This window comes from Bufo bufo, chromosome 10 (genome assembly GCF_905171765.1).
Source record: "Bufo bufo chromosome 10, aBufBuf1.1, whole genome shotgun sequence".
Classification (NCBI taxonomy): domain Eukaryota; kingdom Metazoa; phylum Chordata; class Amphibia; order Anura; family Bufonidae; genus Bufo; species Bufo bufo.
Window position 1 is genome coordinate 67,889,651 of NC_053398.1, and position 20,163 is coordinate 67,909,813.

At 44.8% G+C, this 20,163-nt stretch overlaps 1 protein-coding gene across 1 annotated transcript in view; it reads right to left on the reverse strand.

Annotated features, from left to right (window-relative positions):
• Nucleotides 1–20,163, reverse strand: part of UBXN1 (UBX domain protein 1) — a 284,132-nt gene that overhangs the window by 94,349 nt on the left and 169,620 nt on the right. Inside the window, 2 exon segments of the mRNA XM_040410065.1 lie at nucleotides 2,184–2,367; nucleotides 6,989–7,117. Coding sequence (XP_040265999.1) covers nucleotides 2,184–2,367; nucleotides 6,989–7,117 — 313 coding nt within the window.

Sequence of the window (20,163 nt, forward strand, 5' to 3'; positions counted from 1 at the left end):
TCCAAAAACCATAGGCGCACCTTTCCCTCTCTGCCCTACTGTGTGCCCGTACAGTAGTTTACGGCCACATATGGGGTGTTTCTGCAAACTACAGAATCGCGGCAAAAAATATAGCATTTTGTTTGACTGTTAACCCTTGCTTTGTTACTGGAAAAAATGGATTAAAATGGAAAATTTGCCCAAAAATCGAAATTCTGAAATTTTATTACCATTTGCGATTAACTCTTGTGGAACACCTAAAGGGTTAACGACGTTTGTAAAATCAGTTTTGAATACCTTGAGGGGTGTAGTTTCTAGAATGGGGTCATTTTTGGGTGGTTTCTATTATGTGAGCCTCACAAAGTGACTTCAGACCTAAACTGGTCCCTAAAAAGTGGGTTTTTAAAAATTTCTGAAAAATTTCAAGATTTGCTTTTAAACTTCTAAGCCTTGTAACATCCCCCAAAAATAAAATATCATTCCCAAATTGATCCAAACATGAAGTAGACATATGGGGAATGTAAAGTAATAACTATTTTTGTAGGTACTACTATGTATTATAGAAGTAGAGAAATTGAAACTTGGAAATTAGCAATTTTTTTACAAATTTTTGGTAAATTTGGTATTTTTTTACTTCATTTTACCAGTGTCATGAAGTACAATATGTGACGAAAAAAACAATCTCAGAATGGCCTGGATAAGTCAAAGTGTTTTAAAGTCATCACCACTTAAAGTGACACTGGTCAGATTTGTAAAAAATGGCCTGGTCTTTAAGGTGAAATAAGGCTGTGTCCCTAAGGGGTTAAAAACTATTCTAAACACCATAAAATGTATTTTTGTAATATACTTTTTATTTCTGCCTACAAAATAGGCACCAGTTCGGTTGTCTATAGCACTTTGCAATCCGTATAATCATACACCACTGACATGTCAATGGTGGATTGGTATACGGATTCAGCAGTACTGCGGGTATAGGGGGCACACTGAGAGCTGTGCTAGCAGTAGCACACATTGCTGCTCCTGCCTGTGCCAGTTCCACTCTACTCAAGCCTGGCATAACACATCCAGTCTGCTAAACTAGACTTTAGCAAAGCAGGCACATACAGGAACAGTGATATACTATGCAGAGTTCCTGCCTGCCCTGCTCGCACCACTAAAAGCTCTGCACAGCACTTCAGTGTACGAGCACCGATGTGTGCGCCTACCAGCACAGTGAAATTCGTACACTGCCGTCAGCTAAATGCAAGTGTATGGATTCCAAAGCACTGTAGACACCTGACAATATTGGGTGCCTATTTTGTAAGTACAAAAAAATAAAGTATATAACAAAAAATTATTACATGACATTTGGAATAGTTCTTAATAAACTTGTTCAAAAGATTAGGGGCCCTTTATGTAATTAAAAGGTAGAGTGTAACCAATGCAAATAAAGGAGAAATATTTTGGGTGGAGTTTATCATGAGGGGAAAATTAGAAGTCAGTTTTGCTTGAGCGTTGGAGTACTTTATGCTGGATTTATTAAATGTCTCATGTTAAATAAATTTGTCTTATCCTTAAAGGGAGTCTGTCACCTCCATATGACCATATACAGTGCTTACATGGCTCTGTAGCACACCTATACAGGATTGTAACGGTATCTTTGTTCTTTCTTTAGACTTGCACAAGCAGGAAAAACTAAGTTTAATTCATATGCAAATGAGCACTCGCAAGTGCCCAGGGGCGGTGTTCAGTGTGTAGGTGCCCAGGCTCCTCTGCCTTCTTTTCACTTTACTCCTCCCCAGCCTCTGCCTTTGCCTGCCCTCCAAGTCTCTTGCCTCATCGATAAGTCCGGCCGAGGGCATGCGCACTAGGCGAAGCAGTGCACAGGCGTGGGATCTTGGCCAGACCTAGCGATGACGTAAAGGACTTGGAGGGCAGGCAAAGGAGTAAAGTGAAAAGAAGGCAGAGCAGCCTGGGAACCTACACACTGAACGCCGCCCCTCGGCACTTGCGAGTGCTCATTTAAATATGAATTAAGCTTCGTTTTTCCTGCTTGTGCAAGTCGAAAGAAAAGAACAAAGGTACCGTTACAATCCTGTATACTTTTTGACACCAGAATTCTGGAATGAAAGTACACTATAATGGACAAGACACCATTTACAGCAGGATACATATACTAGAAAACCAAGTTGAATCTTGGATTATAAATGGAAACTGATTCTCACCGAGTTCTTGTAGTGGTTTCTCCATATCTTCTTCTGTAAAAACTCGTCGAGGGAAGGAGGTCAAAAGATTGAAAGGCTCTTCTGGACCACCAGGCCAGTTTAGTTCCACATATAAGCGGACAGCAGCCAGCTGTTCACGAGCACGAAACGTTTGAGATAGGGCTGTACCGTCAAGTAGACGCACCTGAGGGTGTAAAAGACTATTACTGCCATTTGTTGTTGAAGGATTAACAAGTACCGGTATTTAATGTATGCCTCATAGCTATTAAAAGGATTTTCCGAGATTTTTATACTGATGACCTATCCTGCCTGTGCCAGCTCCACTAAAGCCTGGCGTCAGTATCGACGGAATTCCGACTCCTGGCACCCCTGTTGATCAGCTGTTTGAAAAGGCTCTGCTTTTCCTATGTAGCATGATGACACGTGGCCTAGGAGCAGCTCAGCCTCATTGAAGTGGTGATACCAATCACAGCTGCTACACAATGTATGGCTGTAGTAAGCTTCGAGAAGGCTGCGGCACTCAAATGAGCGCAGCTGCCTTTTCAAAACAGCTGATCGGTGGGGGTCCCGGGTTTTGGACCCCCACCAATCAGATACTGATGACCTATCCAGAGGATAGGTCATCAGTTAAAAAAATCTTGGAAAACCCTTTTAACCCTTTAAGGACCGGGCTCATTTTCACCTTAAGGACCAGGCAATTTTTTGCAAATCTGACCAGTGTCACTTTATGTGTGAATAACTTTAAAACACTTTTACTTATCCAGGCCATTCTGAGATAGTTTTTTTTCGTTGTACTTCATGACACTGGCAAAATGGAGTAAAAAAAATTATCTTTTTTATTCCTAAAAAAAATACCAAATTTATCAAAAATTTTGAAAAATTTGCTAATTTCCATGTTTCAATTTCTCTCATTCTATAATACATATAATATCCCCCAAAATAGTTACTAATTTACATTCCCCATATGTCTACTTCATGTTAGATCATTTTGGGAATGCCATTTTATTTTTTGGGGACGCTTGCTATTACACTTTTTGTGATGTAAGGTGACAAAAAAATGCCATTTTTTTGTCACCTTACATCACAAAAAGTGTAATAGCAAGCGATCAAAAGTGATATGTACCCCAAAATAGTGCCAATAAAACCGTCCTCTCATCCCACAAAAAATGAGCCCCTACTTAAGACAATCGGCTAAAAAAAAACTGACTCTGAAACTATGGAGATACTAAAATGTTTTTTTTTTTTGTTTAAAAAGGCTAAATAGAATTAAAATTGGGGAAGGGGATTATAAATTTAGTACTCCATGGAAGTGTGGCACTCCCTGAAGCAACAGTCAATGCAGAGGCCCGGATGATCGGGGCACGTGTCACACTGAGTGGTGGTGTCCTTCCGTATCCCCCTCCTGTGACACACTCTGCATTTTTTTGGGGTCCGTCCCTTCTTTCCAGTATGGGGGACCACACCTGGAAAGTGTTGGCCAGGGACGATCCGGGCGCCTCCAGTTCCCGAGGTACTCCGGCCTGCTCTTTCCCGGTCAGAAAAGATCAGGGCCTTGAGGACTGCCTTATAGAACTGGAGGAATTTCCCTGTGTTGCCAGCGCTCCGGACAGCACAAAAGAGTTGTACAAGGCAACCTGTACCAAGTAGACCGCAACTTTTTTGTACTATGCCCGGGTTTTGCGCATGGTGTTATATGGCTTGAGGACTTGATAAGAGAGATCAACTCCTCCCATATACAGATTGTAGTCGACGATACAATCGGGCTTGAGTACCGTTGCCACGGTACCTCGCACAGGGACAGGGGTGATGCCGTTACCTTGAATTGTGGACAGTACAAGGACATCCCTCTTGTCCTTCTATCTGACCAGCAACAGGTTTCCACTGGTAAGGGCACGGGTATCACCCCTGGGGATAGGTACCTGGAGGGGGTGGACAGGGAGGCCGCGTTGATTTTTCTGCACAGTCCCACAAGCGAACGTGGATCTGGCGACGAGGGACTGGAACAAGGGGATACTAGTATAAAAGTTATCCACGTACAGGTGGTAACCCTTATCTAGCAGTGGGTGCATAAGGTCCCACACAAGTTTCCCGCTAACACTCAGAGTGGGGGGACATTCTGGGGGTTCAATACGGGAATCTCGCCCCTCGTACACACGAAACTTGTAAGTGTACCCTGAGATACTCTCACAAAGTTTGTACAGCTTCACGCCATACCTCGCCCACTTAGGAGGAACATACTGGCGGAAAATTAGTCTCCCCTTGAAAGCAATGAGAGACTCATAAACAGCGACCTCCCTTCCAGGTACACCGGCCTGATTTTGTACAGACGGTCATAGGCAGGATCACCTTGGGGGGGACATGCTGCATTATCTGCATAAGACACTGGGTTTTTTGACTAGGCCCATGTGCAGCACGAGGCCCCAAAATGTCCTCATCTCAGCTGTACTGACCGGAGTCCAGCCACCGGCCCTAGCCAAAAAGGAGCCCGGGTGTTGAGCAACGAACTGTTGGGCTAACAAATTAGTTTGCTCCACCATCAGATTCACAAAGTGGTCACTGAAAAAAAGACTAAACTAGTCATCTTCAGTGAAGCCCACTGTGGGAATCTGGATTCCTGGTTGGCCAACAAAATCAGGAATCACAGGCTCAAAATCCTCTGGGGTACACCATGCAAGTTCACCGGTAGGGGGTTTAGGTGGACTTATCTGGTGGGCCGGAAAACTAGTACGAGCCCCAGAGCTGCTCCTACTAGTGTGGGCCACAGGGTCCCTGGCATGGTGGTCCCCTTGCTCCGCCTGGTGGCATCTCCGCCGCCTTGGGGGCTCATCATCATCGCCAGATGATGAGGAGGACGACGCAGATGACAAGAGGAAAGTGGGGTCATCCTCGTCCTCACTGGGGATCTTGGAGTCGGAGGCAAGCTGTGCGTATGCCTCCTCGGCCGAGAACATCCGGCGGGCCATAGGGGAGTGTGTGTCTGCGTGGAAAACTTTATTTAGTGTGCGTGTGTGTGGGGGCACGGGTGTTCACGTACTTACCCTAAACCTAACAGAAATAAATAAAAAAAAGAGGCCCCCCCCCCCCAAAAAGAAAAAAAAAGATTCAAACTCGCTGATCAGCGGTGGGGTGGACGATGCACTAACAGTGGCCGGACGCTAAGAGTGCCGGCCACAGTCAGCGCACGCCCACAAAAAAAAAAAAAAAAAGGGCTTGCTCCCCCAAAAAAGCTGCAGCAACCCTGGGGGGGGGGGGGTCTAGGGTCACACAGCTGAGTGTACTGTGGACCCCAGACACCCGATCAGGGTGATGCAAAAATAAAACTTTATATATATTTGTTTTCCTAAACTTTCCCTGACTATCCCTACTTATCTAAGCTCTCCCTAACCTGCCCCTATGTACCTTTTTAGTGCCAGATGGCACTATGGTGGCTCAGTGGGGGTGCTGGGCTCCGGAGCTGGACGACAGGCTCCTCTCTCCACGGGTCCGGACACAGAAAGGAGGAGGACAGCAGAGCTGCAGGAAGTCAACCCCCCCTGCAGCCAATAGCAAGCGATCCTGAGAGGTGATGTCACCATCACTTCTCAGGATTGCAGGATGGTGATTGGTGGTGTATTATCACACCACCGATCACCATCCTATTCCGGGTTATCGGGTCACCAGAGACCCGAATAACCCGGAAACACAGCAAACCGCAGGTCTGAATTGACCTGCGGTTTGCTGCGATCGCCGATACGCGGGGGTCACAGGACCCTTCTCGGCATTGTCCCAGAGTGCCTGCTGAATGATTTCAGCAGGCACTCTGTTCCGATCACCGCCTGCCGCGTGACGGTGATCGGAAATACACAGGACGTACCTGTACGCCGTGTCCGTAACAGGTTAAGTCACATCACCCTATATGATGTTTTGTTTCAATTTGATACATTTCTAAATTCGGGCAATTCAAGGTAGAATAATCCCACATGTAGTTATAAAGTAAAAGGTAAGGGCTCTTTCACACTTGTGTTATTGTCTTCCGGCATAGAGTTCCGTCGTCGAGGCTCTATGCCGGAAGAATCCTGATCAGGATTATCCTAATGCATTCTGAATGGAGAGAAATCCGTTCAGGATGCATCAGGATGTCTTCAGTTCCGGAACGGAACGTTTGTTGGCCGGAGAAAATACCGCAGCATGCTGCGCTTTTTGCTCCGGCCAAAAATCCGGAACACTTGCCGCAAGGCCGGATCCGGAATTAATGCCCATTGGAAGGCATTGATCCGGATCCGGCCTTAAGCTAAACGTCGTTTCGGCGCATTGCCGGAGCCGACATTTAGCTTTTTCAGAGTGGTTACCATGGCTGCCGGGACGCTAAAGTCCTGACAGCCATGGTAAAGTGTAGCGGGGAGCAGCATACTTACCGTCCGTGCGGCTCCCCGGGCGCTCCAGAGTGACGTCAGGGCGCCCCACGCTCATGGATGACGTGTCGCATGGATCACGTCATCCATGCGCATGGGGCGCTCTGACGTCATTCTGGAGCGCCCCGGGAGCCGCACGGGCTGTAAGTATACCGCTCCCCTGCTCCCCGCTCCTACTATGGCAACCAGCACTTTAATAGCGTCCTGGGTGCCATAGTAACACTGAAAGCATTTGGAAGACGGTTCCGTCTTCAAATGCTTTCAGTACACTTGCGTTTTTCCGGATCCGGCGGGCACCTCCGGCAACGGAAGTGCATGCCGGATGCCAACAACGCAAGTGTGAAAGAGGCCTAAACTAGAAGACAGAATGACAATGTAATTCTTCTAATCATACATATATTTTCCCCGATTTACCTGAATACGGCACTGATCATATTCCTTCTTGGTGGGTGGCTCCTGTACAGGGGAAGATGGGGACGGTATGGAAGCTGGAAAAGGTAATTCTGCCGGAGGGGAAATTGGATCTGATGTGTCTCCTCCATACTAAAACAAAGATAAGTCGAGGTTAAAGGGAACCTGTCATGTTGAACATGATGTTTAAGCTACAGGCATCATGTTATAGAGCAGGAGGAGATGAGCAGGTTAATATATAGTTCTGTGGGAAAAGATTCAGTAAAACTTGTATTTTACTCATTTATATCCATGCTGCTTCTGGGCTTTGAAGTCAAGGAGACGGTCCTATCAGTGACTGACAGCCTTCCTTCTATGACTGTGCATACAGAGAGAGAGCTGTCAGTCACTGATAGGACCGCCTCCTGAACTTCAAAGTCCAAAATGAGCATGGAGATAAAGCAGCAAAATACAAGTTTTACTGAATCTTTTCCCATAAAACTATATATCAATCTGCTCAGCTCCCCCTGCTCTATAACATGATGCCTGCGGTTTCCACGGTGACAGGTTTGCTTTAGAAATGTTGCAGCACATTCAGAACAGCTTCCAGGAGCATGCACATCTTTGTACTTAAAGGGGTATTCTGGTTACCACAAGTCATCCCATATGCATTGTATAGGGAATAAGTGTTATATTGGTGGTGACTCATCACAGATATGAAGAGACAATCGAGAATGTGCACTGCCACTCTTTTCATCTTTATGAGATTGCCTGAGATAGCCAAGCACTGTACTAGGTTATATCCGGGTGCCCTACAGGGATGAACAGAGAGGTGATAAACATGCTTGACTGCCATTCCATTCAAACAGGAGATATAAGTTATCCCCGTACAGTGGATAACTTGTTGTTACTAGAGTTATCCACTCTTTTTTATATCACATCGGAAGGGATCCAACACTCCGCATCGGAACTAAACAGCTCGTCCATTGTGTAGAAAACTGAGCTGGTTGGTACAGCACTGCTCCCACTGAAGTCCCATTTAAGTTAATGTGAGCTGTACTGCAGTAACCAGCTCTGTCCCCTACACAATAGAAGGAGCTGTGTAGTTCAGTGCTAGAGCTACTGCAGTGCAGCTAAATCGGAGAGGTTGTCAGGTGTTAGACCCCGTCCAATTAGATATTGACGCCCTATCCTAAGTATAGTCCATTAATATAAAAGTAGCGAACAATACCTTAAAGGGGTTATCTGAGGCTAGAAATACCCCCCCCCATACGCCCTAGCCCCTCACACTGATTCTACTTACCTGGCTCCCTGCTCCGCTCCTGGTCCCCGCATGGCCTCTGCTGCTTCTCCCCATGCACAGATGAAAACATTCTGTGTCGGGGGGAGCAGCGGCGGCAATGAGGAGACCAGGAGCGGAGCAGGGAGCCAGGTAAGTAGAATCAGTGTGAGAGGCCCGGGCGTATGGGAGGGCATTTCCAGCCTTGGATAACCCCCTATAAGGTCTTCCTGTGTTTGATAAAAAGAAACAAAACAAAAAAAATAATAAACATTATTTTCTCTTTTCCAATATATTCAGTTCGACATCAGTTGACATCCGATAATCAGATAATTATTATTATGGTTCACCCAAATTTGGGAAGATAAGCAATAGAAATGCTCAGCAAAAGAAAAATAAGCAGGAAGTGCCACATAGTACGTCCATAAAATAAATATAATGGCTCGCAGAAGAAAGCAATTCCATACTGGATCTCTGTTTAAAATATTAGTTTATTAATACATAAAGATCAGGAAATTAATATTTTACACAGAGACCCTATATATGATTGCTTTCTTCTGGGAGCACAATCCCAAGCAAGTTAAAACTGAAGGAAGAGAAATAGGAATTGCTTTGAACAATACAATGCAATACACAATGCAATATTCCAGAAAATATGGAGATTTCTAAAAGAGAGGCTTCACAAAATAAAAAAATAAAAAATTTGCTGTTGAACACAGTAAGCCACCATGTAAGAACGTAAAAAAAGAATGTAAAAGGTTAGATGTAACTAGTGCCTTCCTCATTGTTTCATTAGAATCCTGTGACAGTCTGATAAGCAGTCACCCATTATGGTTTGTGACAGAATCTGCAAAAAAGTTAGATTTTTATGCATGACAATCGGCACAAAGGTTATGCTGGCGGTGAAATCACGCCTTCTTTAATGCAGAGAAGGCCACAGATGTACAGCTGTGCTCCTCTGAAAAGAGTGGATATCATGGAAGCATAATCACACCTATAAAGGCCCTTTAACATGAGCTGAGGATTAGGGCAATTGCAATTTTTCCCGATAATTGGCTGTCCATGAACTGGTGCCTAATCGTTTGTCAGGTGACTGCATGATTAACCCCTTCATAACACAGCCAGTTTTCACCAAGGGCATCTGTCAGCAGATTTGTATCTATGAAACTGGCTGACCTGGTGCTTGTGCTCTTGGCAGCTGAAGACATCTGTGTTGGTCCCATGGTCATATGTGCCTGCATTGTTGAGACAAATGAGCCTCTAGAAGCAACAGGGCGTTGTCATTACACCTAGTGGCTCTGCTCTCACTGCAACTGCCGCGTACTCTGCACTTTGGTTGACGGTCAGGAGTTTTGTTTTGTTTTTTTGAACAAAATGTTTATTAAGGTTTTCACAGGGGTGTGGAAATAAATAAAAATAAACTACTTGTCGAAGGACTAAAGCGGGGGCTCGATCTACTTGTCCCTCATGACAATATACTTGTCCCTCATGACAATATACTTGTCCTGATACAAATTTTTTTTTTAAATCAAAACCATATTTCAATGCACCACCACGCTTCCTTATGCAGGGAGGTGGCTGGCTTGCGTTCCAGTCTTTGTGGTGTGAAATGACTCTAAGTTTAGTCCTCGTTCACACCAGATGATTCTGTCCAGAATGCACTACATCGCGGCCGGCTCACTATGTTGTAGGGCAGGAGGGGGCGTGACGATCCATTGAAGCGAACGGCACCGTAGCCGCAGCCGCAGGGGATCGGATGCACAGGATCGCAAGGCACAATTATGCCTGAGGTCCGGTTAAAATGCTGCTTGCAGCATTGTGTTTGGACTGGACCGCAGGCATAATGTGCCTTGCGATCCTGTGCAGCCGATCGCATTGCAGCCGTTGGGCATGGTTATGGTGCCAGTCACTTCAACAGACCATTACGCCCCCTCCTGCCCCACAATATAGTTAGTCGGCCGCAATGCGGTGCAGTGCATTCTGGACATAATCAGGCCGGAACGCACTGCCTGGTGTGAACGAGGCCTTAATGTGATCACAGCAATTAGTTTAGTGCACACTCTTGCTCTTAGCACATTACTACCCATACCTCTAGGTGGTTTAGGCAAATTAGCTGCTGATGTGGGATGCTGGCAGAGTTGAGAGTTCTATCAATGCCCCTTGCCCTGTAACGGCTTTGTCACTGCTCCTCCCCCCGAGCCGGAGACGTGACAGAACCTTTCATTGCTCCACCGCTCCAGCTGTCATTTCTTCTTCCCCACGCTGTCACTACACCACGCCCCCCCTCCGCTCTGTCACCGCGGCTTCGCCTCACTGCTCTACAGCCACTGCTCGGTCACCGCTGCTCCACGCCCCCAGCTCGTCGCCGATCCACTGCTCCAGTAAACAAAGCCATCTTAGCCTTGCTACTTGCCAAGTTGCCCGCAGCAGGGTAAGCTACTGAACAAACTACCTGCCCAGCGCCCGGAACTACATGTCCCGGGCGTCGGGCAATACGATTACCACACCCCTGTTTTTAATAAACAGAACTCTCAGATTACATGCTTTGCATATCAAGATTATGGCATTTTTACATGTACAAGAGTAATCTCACATAATAACCCGTTCTCTCCCCTTAACCCCCTTCTCAGGTGGTCAATCTCTAATGTCATATAATATAATAATATAGAGTCTCCTACATGTTTTGGTTCACCTTTATTTAACCCCTTCAACCCCGGGCCTGTTTTCACCTTCCTGCCCAGGCCATTTTTTGCATATCTGACGTGTCACTTTATGTGGTAATAACCTTAAAACGCTTTTACTTATCCAAGCCATTCTGAGATTGTTTTCTCGTCACATATGGTACTTCATGACAGTAGTAAATTTGAGTCAATATATTTTATTTTTATTTATAAAAAATACCAAATTTAACAAACATTTTGAAAAATTAGCAAATTTCCAAATTTAATTTTTCTACTTTTATAATAGATAGTAATACCTCCAAAAATAGTTATTACTTTACATTCCCCATATGTCTACTTCATATTTGGATCATTTTGAAAATGAAATTATTATTTTTTGGGACGTTAGAAGGCTTAGAAGTTTAAAAGCAAATCTTAACATTTTTTTTTTTGAATCAGGTTATTTTTATTGAAAGATTCTTATTTTTTCCAACAACAGAAAAAAGACAGAACATTCCCCCCCCCCCCCATTCCCCGGTACTACAAAGATATCAAAAGAATAGATAGTGAATCACATGTATCAGAACGGCCTCCCATAAGGAGACTCCCCTTCGCCCAGAAACCCCAGCATCTCACTTGTTTCCCCAAACTATGGTCTCCTATATTTCTGAAAAATAACGCTCAGAAGCCCGTGTGATATCGTGGTGTTGTGATACAGAAATCCTACTCCAATGCAACCACACCCTCCAGCTCAATCCTCAATGTTATAATACTGTTTCCACCTGCCCCAAATCTTTTCAAACTTTTTAAGGTTATTCCTCTATTGATATACAAAGCTCTCCATTTGCAGCAGGGTATGAACCTTGTTAACAAGCTCTTGAACCTTAGGAGGGTCACGATTCACCCAATGATACGCGATCACCTTTCTTGCCTGATATAGTATATGAATAATCGCCAATTTATGTTCAGAAGATATTGAATAACTATCAACACAGCCTAGTACACACACCCTGGCGTTGACCCCAATTTGAGTTTCATACAATTTTTGTATTATATCCACCACCTCCCTCCAGTACCTTCTCAGCCTAGGACAGTTCCACATAAGGTGTATCAACGTAGCATTGGGTGCACCACATCTGGGACATAAGTCCTCCGATCTCTACCCCATTTTCCTTAATAGAGCAGGTGTCCTATAGACCCTATGTAGTAATAACAGTTGCGACATTCTTTGTGCTTCACCCACCACTATATCCGTGAATCCTTCTAGCACTTTGTTCCACTGATCTTCCGTTAATTCAGTAATATCATCCCGCCATTTGTCATACAATCGGAGAGGCTGCTTTTTAAAATGCGTTTCCAAAAGACTGCTTTAGTGCAACGAGATAACCCCGCTAGTGGTACCCTTATAACTTGCCAAATCTATGATCGTATGTTTAGAGGCAGGTTTAATCCTCTCCACTTTACCTTGCAAGTACATGGCATGCCTAAGCTGTAAATACATGTAGAATTGGGAATGCGGAAGCTGAAATTCACGTTGTAATTGAGCATATTCTTTTAAAGTCTCCCCGTCAAAAAGTTGATGCATGTGGGAAAGTCTGTATCGCCCCCACGTCTGGATAGCAGGTATTTTATGGAGTTCTGCATACATGAAATTGGGCCATATTACAGTAAACTTTGTGTACCCTTTTATCTCTGCTACTTTCCTCGCCTTCCACCAGACTTTGTGGATTACCCGAAGTATTGGAATGTCATTCCCCGCTTTATCTAGGGATCCATCCTCTAACGCAGTCAGTAAGTTCTTCCCCCCTACTAGAATCTGCGCAATTCGCCCCGACTTATTAATGTCTTCCTCCATCCCCCACCCGCGCAGATGCTGTAGTTGGGCAGCTAAGTAATAAATCCACGGGTCTGGAGCCCCAAGTTCCCCATCAGTTTTTGGTCGACAAAGCGTAGCCAGTTTTATACGTGGAACCCCTCTCTTCCAGATTAAATCCCTGAATATGGCATTAACCGTGACAAAAAATCGGGCAGGAACCCATATAGGTGCATTATGCAACAAGTAAAGGAGTTGTGGCATCAGTATCATTTTTATAAGATTAACCCTCCCTATTACCGAGAGTGGCAATTTGGTCCAAACCTGTACCTTCTGTCGGAATCTCTGCAGCAGCGGAGTCAAATTCAGTCTCTCATAATCTCTGACATCAACAGTAGCCTGGACGCCCAGATATTTGAAAGAAGTGACTAATTGCAGGCCCTCCGTCCGGCAGTAACTGTCTCCTGACAACAACATCAGTACAGACTTGGACCAGTTAAATCTTAACATTTTTAAGAAAATTTACAAAACCCATTTTTTTCAGGACCAGTTCAGTTATAAAGTAACTTTCTGGGGGGCTTACATATTAGAAACCACCCATAAAGCATCCAATTTTAGAAACAACAGCCCTCAAGCTATTCAAAACTGATTTTACAAACATTGTTAACCCTTTAGGTGCCCCACAAGAATGAATGCAAATTGGGAAAATTTTTAGCAGATCTTAAATGTTAATCTAATTTTTCGGCAACACATCAAGGGTTAACAGGAACTCCCAGGCTATGAGCTGTGCGCTACGATTGGCCAGCGCTGCAGCAAGGGACAACCCTAATACAAAAACTCTGCCCCGTACAACAGAGGGAGCTGCACACACCGGAGCCTATACCGGGCGAACGGAGCGGCGCCCAGACATACTAGTAAGTGCAGGGCGCCGCTCTGCCCACTGATATAGTTAGTTTTTAGTTTTTAAACTAGTGAAAGGTCCTCTTTAAAAATCCATGAATGAGTGGTAGGTTCGGAAGCATTCCTTCATGCGGAGGCCTGGTTTATCAGGGCAGGTGTCGCACTGATAAATGGTGTCCTTTCGTATTCCCCTTTTGTAACAAACCTGAATCTTTCCCCTTTTTGCTGTTTGTGGCACTTAACCAGGGAAATTGTGTCCTTGTACAACACGGGCACCATGACTACCTGAAGTACTTGGGCCCTCCCCTTCCTGACTTTGGAAAATTAGGGCCTTGATCACCACCTCTTGGAACTGAAGGAAAGTTCCTGTGTGGCCTGCAGTTCGATGTAAAATGCACGCATTGTACATTGCCATCTGTACAATGTATACAGCAATCTTTTTGTACAACACCTTCGTTTTACGCATGGCACTGTAGGGCTTCAGAACTTGATCGGACAGATCAACCCCTCCCATGTGCCTGTTGTAATCAAGGATGCAGTCTGGCTTGTTGACAGCGGTACTTGGGCAGGAGAACTGGTGTTCGTGTGAATGGTGGTTAGTACAAAGACATCCCTCTTGTCCTTGGACTCAACCGCCAGCATGTTCTCATGGCAGAGAGCCTTACTATCGCCTTTTCGGAGTAGTTGCCCTACCAGGGATCTAGGGAGCCCTCTCAGATTTTTTCTCACTGTGCCGCAAGCCACAGTACCTCGGGCTTTTAGGGACATAAATAGGGGGATGCTGGTGTAATAGTTATCTACATAGAGGTGATAACCATTATCCAGCAGTGGGTGCAGTAAGTCCCACACAATCTTGCCAGTAACTCCTAGGATCTGGGAATCTTTCCCCTCATAAACCCGGAACCTGTAGGTGTACCCAGAGGTACTTTCGCACAGCTTGTACATTTTTATTCCGTACCGTTCCCACTTGCTGGGTAGGTACTGGCGAAATTTAAGCCTTCCTTTAAAATGTACAAGAGACTCGTCTATGCTAATTTCTTTTTCTGGGGTAAACACCTCCAGGAGGGGTCTTATTTTGAATAGACGGTCAAAATGTGGGTCATTTTGAAGGGGGGGGACTGTGCTTTATCATTATAATGTAGGAATTTCAAAATGGATTCAAATATTCTACGGGACATGGTCATATTGTAAATTGGAGTGTGATACAAGACATCTGAACTCCAATATTGTCTCATTTAGTTTTTTTTTTTAACAAGCCCATATGCAGCAACAGTCCCCCTAACGTCATAATGTCTGCTGCATTTACAGGGGTCCAACCTAAGGGTCTAGCATATAAGGATGTCAGGTTTTGAGCAATAAAATGCTGGGCGTACAAATTTGTTTGGGTCACCATCAAATTTATGAGATCGTCAAAGAAATAGATTTTGAAAAAAATCTGTTTCTGTGAAGCCCGTGCAGTCAATCTGAATTCCAGAGTTTCCCACAAACTCTGGAATTGGGGCTAATAATCCTTAGGCGGTGTGGAACATAGGGGATCACTGGGGGGGGGGGGGCTACTTCATCTCTCCTGGGGCGTCTCCTTGAGGGTCCCTCATCACCGGATGACGATGATGATGGAGTAGAGGAATATGCATCCTCTTCTCCCTCACTTTCAGAGGCAAGGATGGCATATGCCTTTTCAGCGGAGTACATTCTCTGGGATGAATGGGACATTTTTATTTTTATTGGTGTATGTAAAGAGAAAAGTGTCAGGGGGGTGTATGTATGATTTAACACGTGAGGGGGCTTGTAATGAATTTAATTAAAATAAAATGTATGATAAAGAAAAAAAGAGAAAGAAAGAAAAGAGAAAAAGATAAGTGAAAGAATAAGAGAATTATTTTTTTTTAAAAAGGCTAAAAATAAAAATAAAAAAAGGCGCTAAACCTGAGCAGATGCAGTCAGTAATTGACAGTACTGACCGACGCTCTGCAGGTGCAGGACCCACGCACGCAAACGGCACGTGTGTGGGTTCAAAAATCTAAACTAGTACTAAATATGTGTATGTGTATATATATATATATATATATATATATATATATATATATCTCTGGCCCAAAAAAAACTGATCAGCACTTGCCAGTCACAGCTTGCACACAGAAAAAGTGGTGCAGAGCTGGAAAAGCCCCAAAAATGCCAACACCCCCCCCCCCCCCCAAAAAAAAAAGGACAGAGAGGGGGGTGAGGCACAGGGACAGGGAATCTGAAACAGCTGCAGGTGAGCCAAAGATCACTACAGCTGTTCCAGATGTTGTTCTTTTTCTTCTTCTTCTGAAAAGCACTGAATGGAAAGCACTGATTTATGTGGTAGTACCACAAGTCCCAGCTGACAACGAGCAGCACAGAGGGGCACAGGTCCTCTCTGCAAGCAGTCACCAAGCTAGAATGGCTGCCTGCAGAGAGGCACCAACGGTTCTTTCTGCTGCATAGCGCTGCCATTGGCTGGAGTGTTGTTCCAGCCAATCGCAGCGCTATGAGGGGACATCAGTGCCTGATGTCCCCTCCCTGACCTCGGGGGTGACATGGGTTGATGTAATCAGCCCTAATCACCTCCGTCCCAGCCACCAGCAGCACCACAGATTGGATAATTGTAGTATAGCTCTGCCATAGGCTGTAGCGTTGCTCCAGCCAATCGCAGCGCTGGGAAAGGACACCTGTGTCTGGTATCCCCTCCCTGACCTAGGAGGAGACATGGGCTGATGTCATCAGCCCCTCCCACCTCTAGCCGAGCCCCCCGGCAGCTCCACACATTGCTGGCACTGCGATGGGCCGGTCTTCAATAGCCAGCGAATCGCAGCGATCGGGGCTGCAGGGGGGCAGAAAAACTTCTCCTTGCCTTCATCTAACATGGCTGACTGCCGATTAGTGCAGCCAGCTCACTCCGGTCACCGCGCGATACGGCGCGTACTATTAAGTCAAGATGTGGTAAGTCATCGACTTTCATGACGTAGTAGTGCGTCATGTGTTGGGAAGGGGTTAACAATTGTTGCTCTGATGACTGGAAAAGTATAATTTCCAGTGTCTCTTGGAACTTAATCCCTAATTTATGTTTGAGTAGCTCATTCAGCTGGCTCCTTTAGCGTCTGGAGGCCGGACATGCCCAAAGTCCATGGTACAGATCGATATCTTCCAATTTACATTTGGGGCATGCTACCAGTCTGCCATGGTTTATATTTGTTTTGTTTTTCCGGAAACCATATATTGCCCTATGTATAATCCTAAATTGCGTCTCCCTCCACATTTTTCATTAACAGTTGACTTTCTTACCCGAGTCCACCCTGCCAGGATGACATTATTGAGGGTATCAAATGAGAAGTCAGATTTCCAACCTCTGAATATTGCAAAATCTGATGATTACATAATTAGATCTCTAATGCTGGCATACAGGATAGCTAGACTTTACTTTCCCTTGTTGAGGTGACATTGGTGTGTCAAATTCATTGACTCTCATTTACCCAGAATAGTCTTTTAGCTTTGTCCGTAAAGAGCTAATTATTTGGTGGTAGGCTAGGATGGATGAGTTCTCTACCTATATTTGTTTGTGAACTCACTGAAAGTATAATAACTTTTCTCTTCTTGATGCGAAAAGTCAGATTTAGTCCTCTATGTAGTAGAGTCATGTGGTGTACTGATTTTAGCCTGTGTTCCCCCCACTAGCACAATCATCTTCAATAGGTCAAGGTATTTGGAGATCAGGTACATCAGGCCATAGCTTTTGCAAACTACTTTCCATGTCATTATGGTATCTCTGAGAAGAAGACTTTTCTTGATCGACTGTGGCAGTGTGGAGAATGAAGTGTGTAATAGGCTGCTTAGTTTCCAGGGGTGTGTTAGAGCAGATTCTAGTGTATATTTTGAGTAGTTAGTGGATTCTTTGATCCAGTCAATACAGTGGCATAATAGGCTGGCTAAATTATATGAATGATATGATCTGATGTCAGGTAAAGCTATCCCTCCCCTCTCTTTGGGTAGCTTCAGTTTGTATATTGATATCCTACTACGTTTAGATTTCCAGATAACATTTCTAAATTCCTTTTCAAGCTGTTTTAAATCAGTGTGTTTCAGCATTAGGGGTATGGTCTGTAGTGGATATAGAAGTTTCAGGAAGCTCATCATCTTTATAAGATGACATCTACCCAAGAATAATAAAGACAGATGATGCCATCTTCTCAAGTCTCCTACTATTGACCTGATTAGAGGTGGATTAGGGATGATTAGATGGTTTAGGGCAGCGGTCCCCAACCGCCGGGCCGCTGCCCAAGACCGGGCCGTGGAAGATGGTTTGCAGGGCCGCGGCGATCAGGGGCAGTCTTTAACGCTGTACTAATGAAGCGCTTCCATTATGGAAGCGCTTCATTAGTACAGAAGGACCAGGAAGCGGTGAAGGATCTATACTCACCGCTTCCTGGTCCACGGCTCAGCTATCGGCTGTGCAGGACTGCGCACAGAGTGAGGTCGCTCTGTGACCTCACACCGTGCGCCGCTATGCACAGCCGACAGCAGAATGAAGAGGATCGCGATGGTGACCAGGAGCAGGAGAGGTAAGTGTTTTGTTTTTTTATTTGCACTGGGGCTGATGGCTGACATGAGGGGCTGATGGCTGACCTGGGGGCTGACATGGGAGGCTTATGGCTGACATGGGGGGCTTATGGCTGACATAAGGGGCTCATGGCTGACATAAATGGCTGACATGGGGGCTTATGGATGACATGGGGGGCTTATGGCTGACATGGGGGGCTGATAGATGGCTAAAGGTTTGGGGGTTGATCTGAGCCATTGGGGGTCTGACCTGAGGTCTGATTAACATTGGGGGTCTGATTGCTGGTCTGACCTGAGGTGTGATGAAAAATATTTTTTTCTTATTGTTCTCTTCTAAAACCTAGGTGCATCTTATAGGGCGAAAAATACGGTAAAGTGCAGCAGAGACCAATGCAGCAGAGACCAGTGCAGCAGAGACCATAGTCAGTTTATATAGTCGTTATATAATGTCATATATATTAATATGCACCTTGTGTTTTGTTATGCGAGTGAATCAGTCAGCCCCGCCCGCCCCAGAACCCCCACCCCCTTCCCCCCCACCCGGTCCCTGGGAAAATAGTCTTGCATGAAACTGGTCCTTGGTGCAGAAAAGGGACCACTGGTTTAGGGAATATATGGTTTCCGGTGTTCTACCAATTTGAATGCCTAAGTATCTAATGGAAGTCTTGCTGATGTGGATCTGGTGGTCTATACCCTTCCATGTGCTCTGGGATGTTCGGGGAGATAGATCTAGAAGCTCACATTTATTTTGGTTGACTTTGAAGCCCAAGAATTTTCCAAAATGTGAGAGCAGTGCAAATACATGTGATAGGTTCCTGTGTGGATGTGTCAGGAAGAACAAGATGTCATCTGCAAACAGAGCATGTTTGACCTCTTCTTTTCTTATCTGTATGCCCTGTATGTTCCCTGCTTGGAGGATGGCTATGGATAGTGGTTCTAATGCCAGATTGAAAAGCAGTGGTGAGAGCGGACATCCTTGTCTGGTGCCTTTTTGTAATAGAAAGGATGAGGATAAAAAACCTGGGGTGTACACCCTAGCATGTGGGTCCCCGTATAGTGCTGTGAGATATGATAGAAAAGCTCCATCAATTCCCATTTTATCTAAGACCAAATTTAGCCAACTCCATTTGACATTGTCAAAGGCTTTTTCTGTATCTATCGTCAATATAGCTGGGTGTCTGTATATTTGTGGGTGCCTCGTGACATGGTCAAGAGCGGTCATGACTTTTCAAATATTATTAACTGCTGCCATGCCTTGTACAAATCCCACTTGATGGTTTGAAATTAGTCCTGGCAGTATATTGGCCAATCTGTCTGCTAATATTTTAGATATCAATTTAATGTCCACATTTATCAGTGAGATTGGTCTGTAGAATGCTGGCTGTGTAGGATCTTTACCTGATTTAGGTAGGACTTTAATATATGCCGTGTTAAAATGCAGTGGCATGTCTATTCCTTCCATGTGTCGCACATATACGGTACCTGTTGCAGTAAAGGTGAGATTTGTTCATTTAGGATTTTAAAGAATTCGCCAGTATAGCCATCTGGACCAGGCGCCTTACCCAGAGCCAGGTTTTTAATAGTTGTCTGAACATCTTCTACAGTTATAGGAGCATTTAGGGATGGTCTCAGGTCGTTAGACAATGTAGGTAGAGGTATGGAGTGTAACCACTCCCTGCCTATGTAGACGTTATGGAATCGGAATATAGTTGTTTATAAACGTCTAGCAGAATATTATTTATTTTCCGTGGGTCGTTGTGTAATGTACCTTCTTGTGATTTTAGTGCCAGAATTGGTGTAGAAGTAAAGGGGCGATGCGCAAGTCTAGATAACAATTTTCCAGCCTTATTTCTGTATCTGTATAATTGGGCCTCCCTTTGAGTATGGTAAAGGTCTTCTTTTTTCGTAACCAAGTTTCATATTGAGATTTGACTTCTTGCCATGCCTTTTTATTTGGCAATGTTGGTGT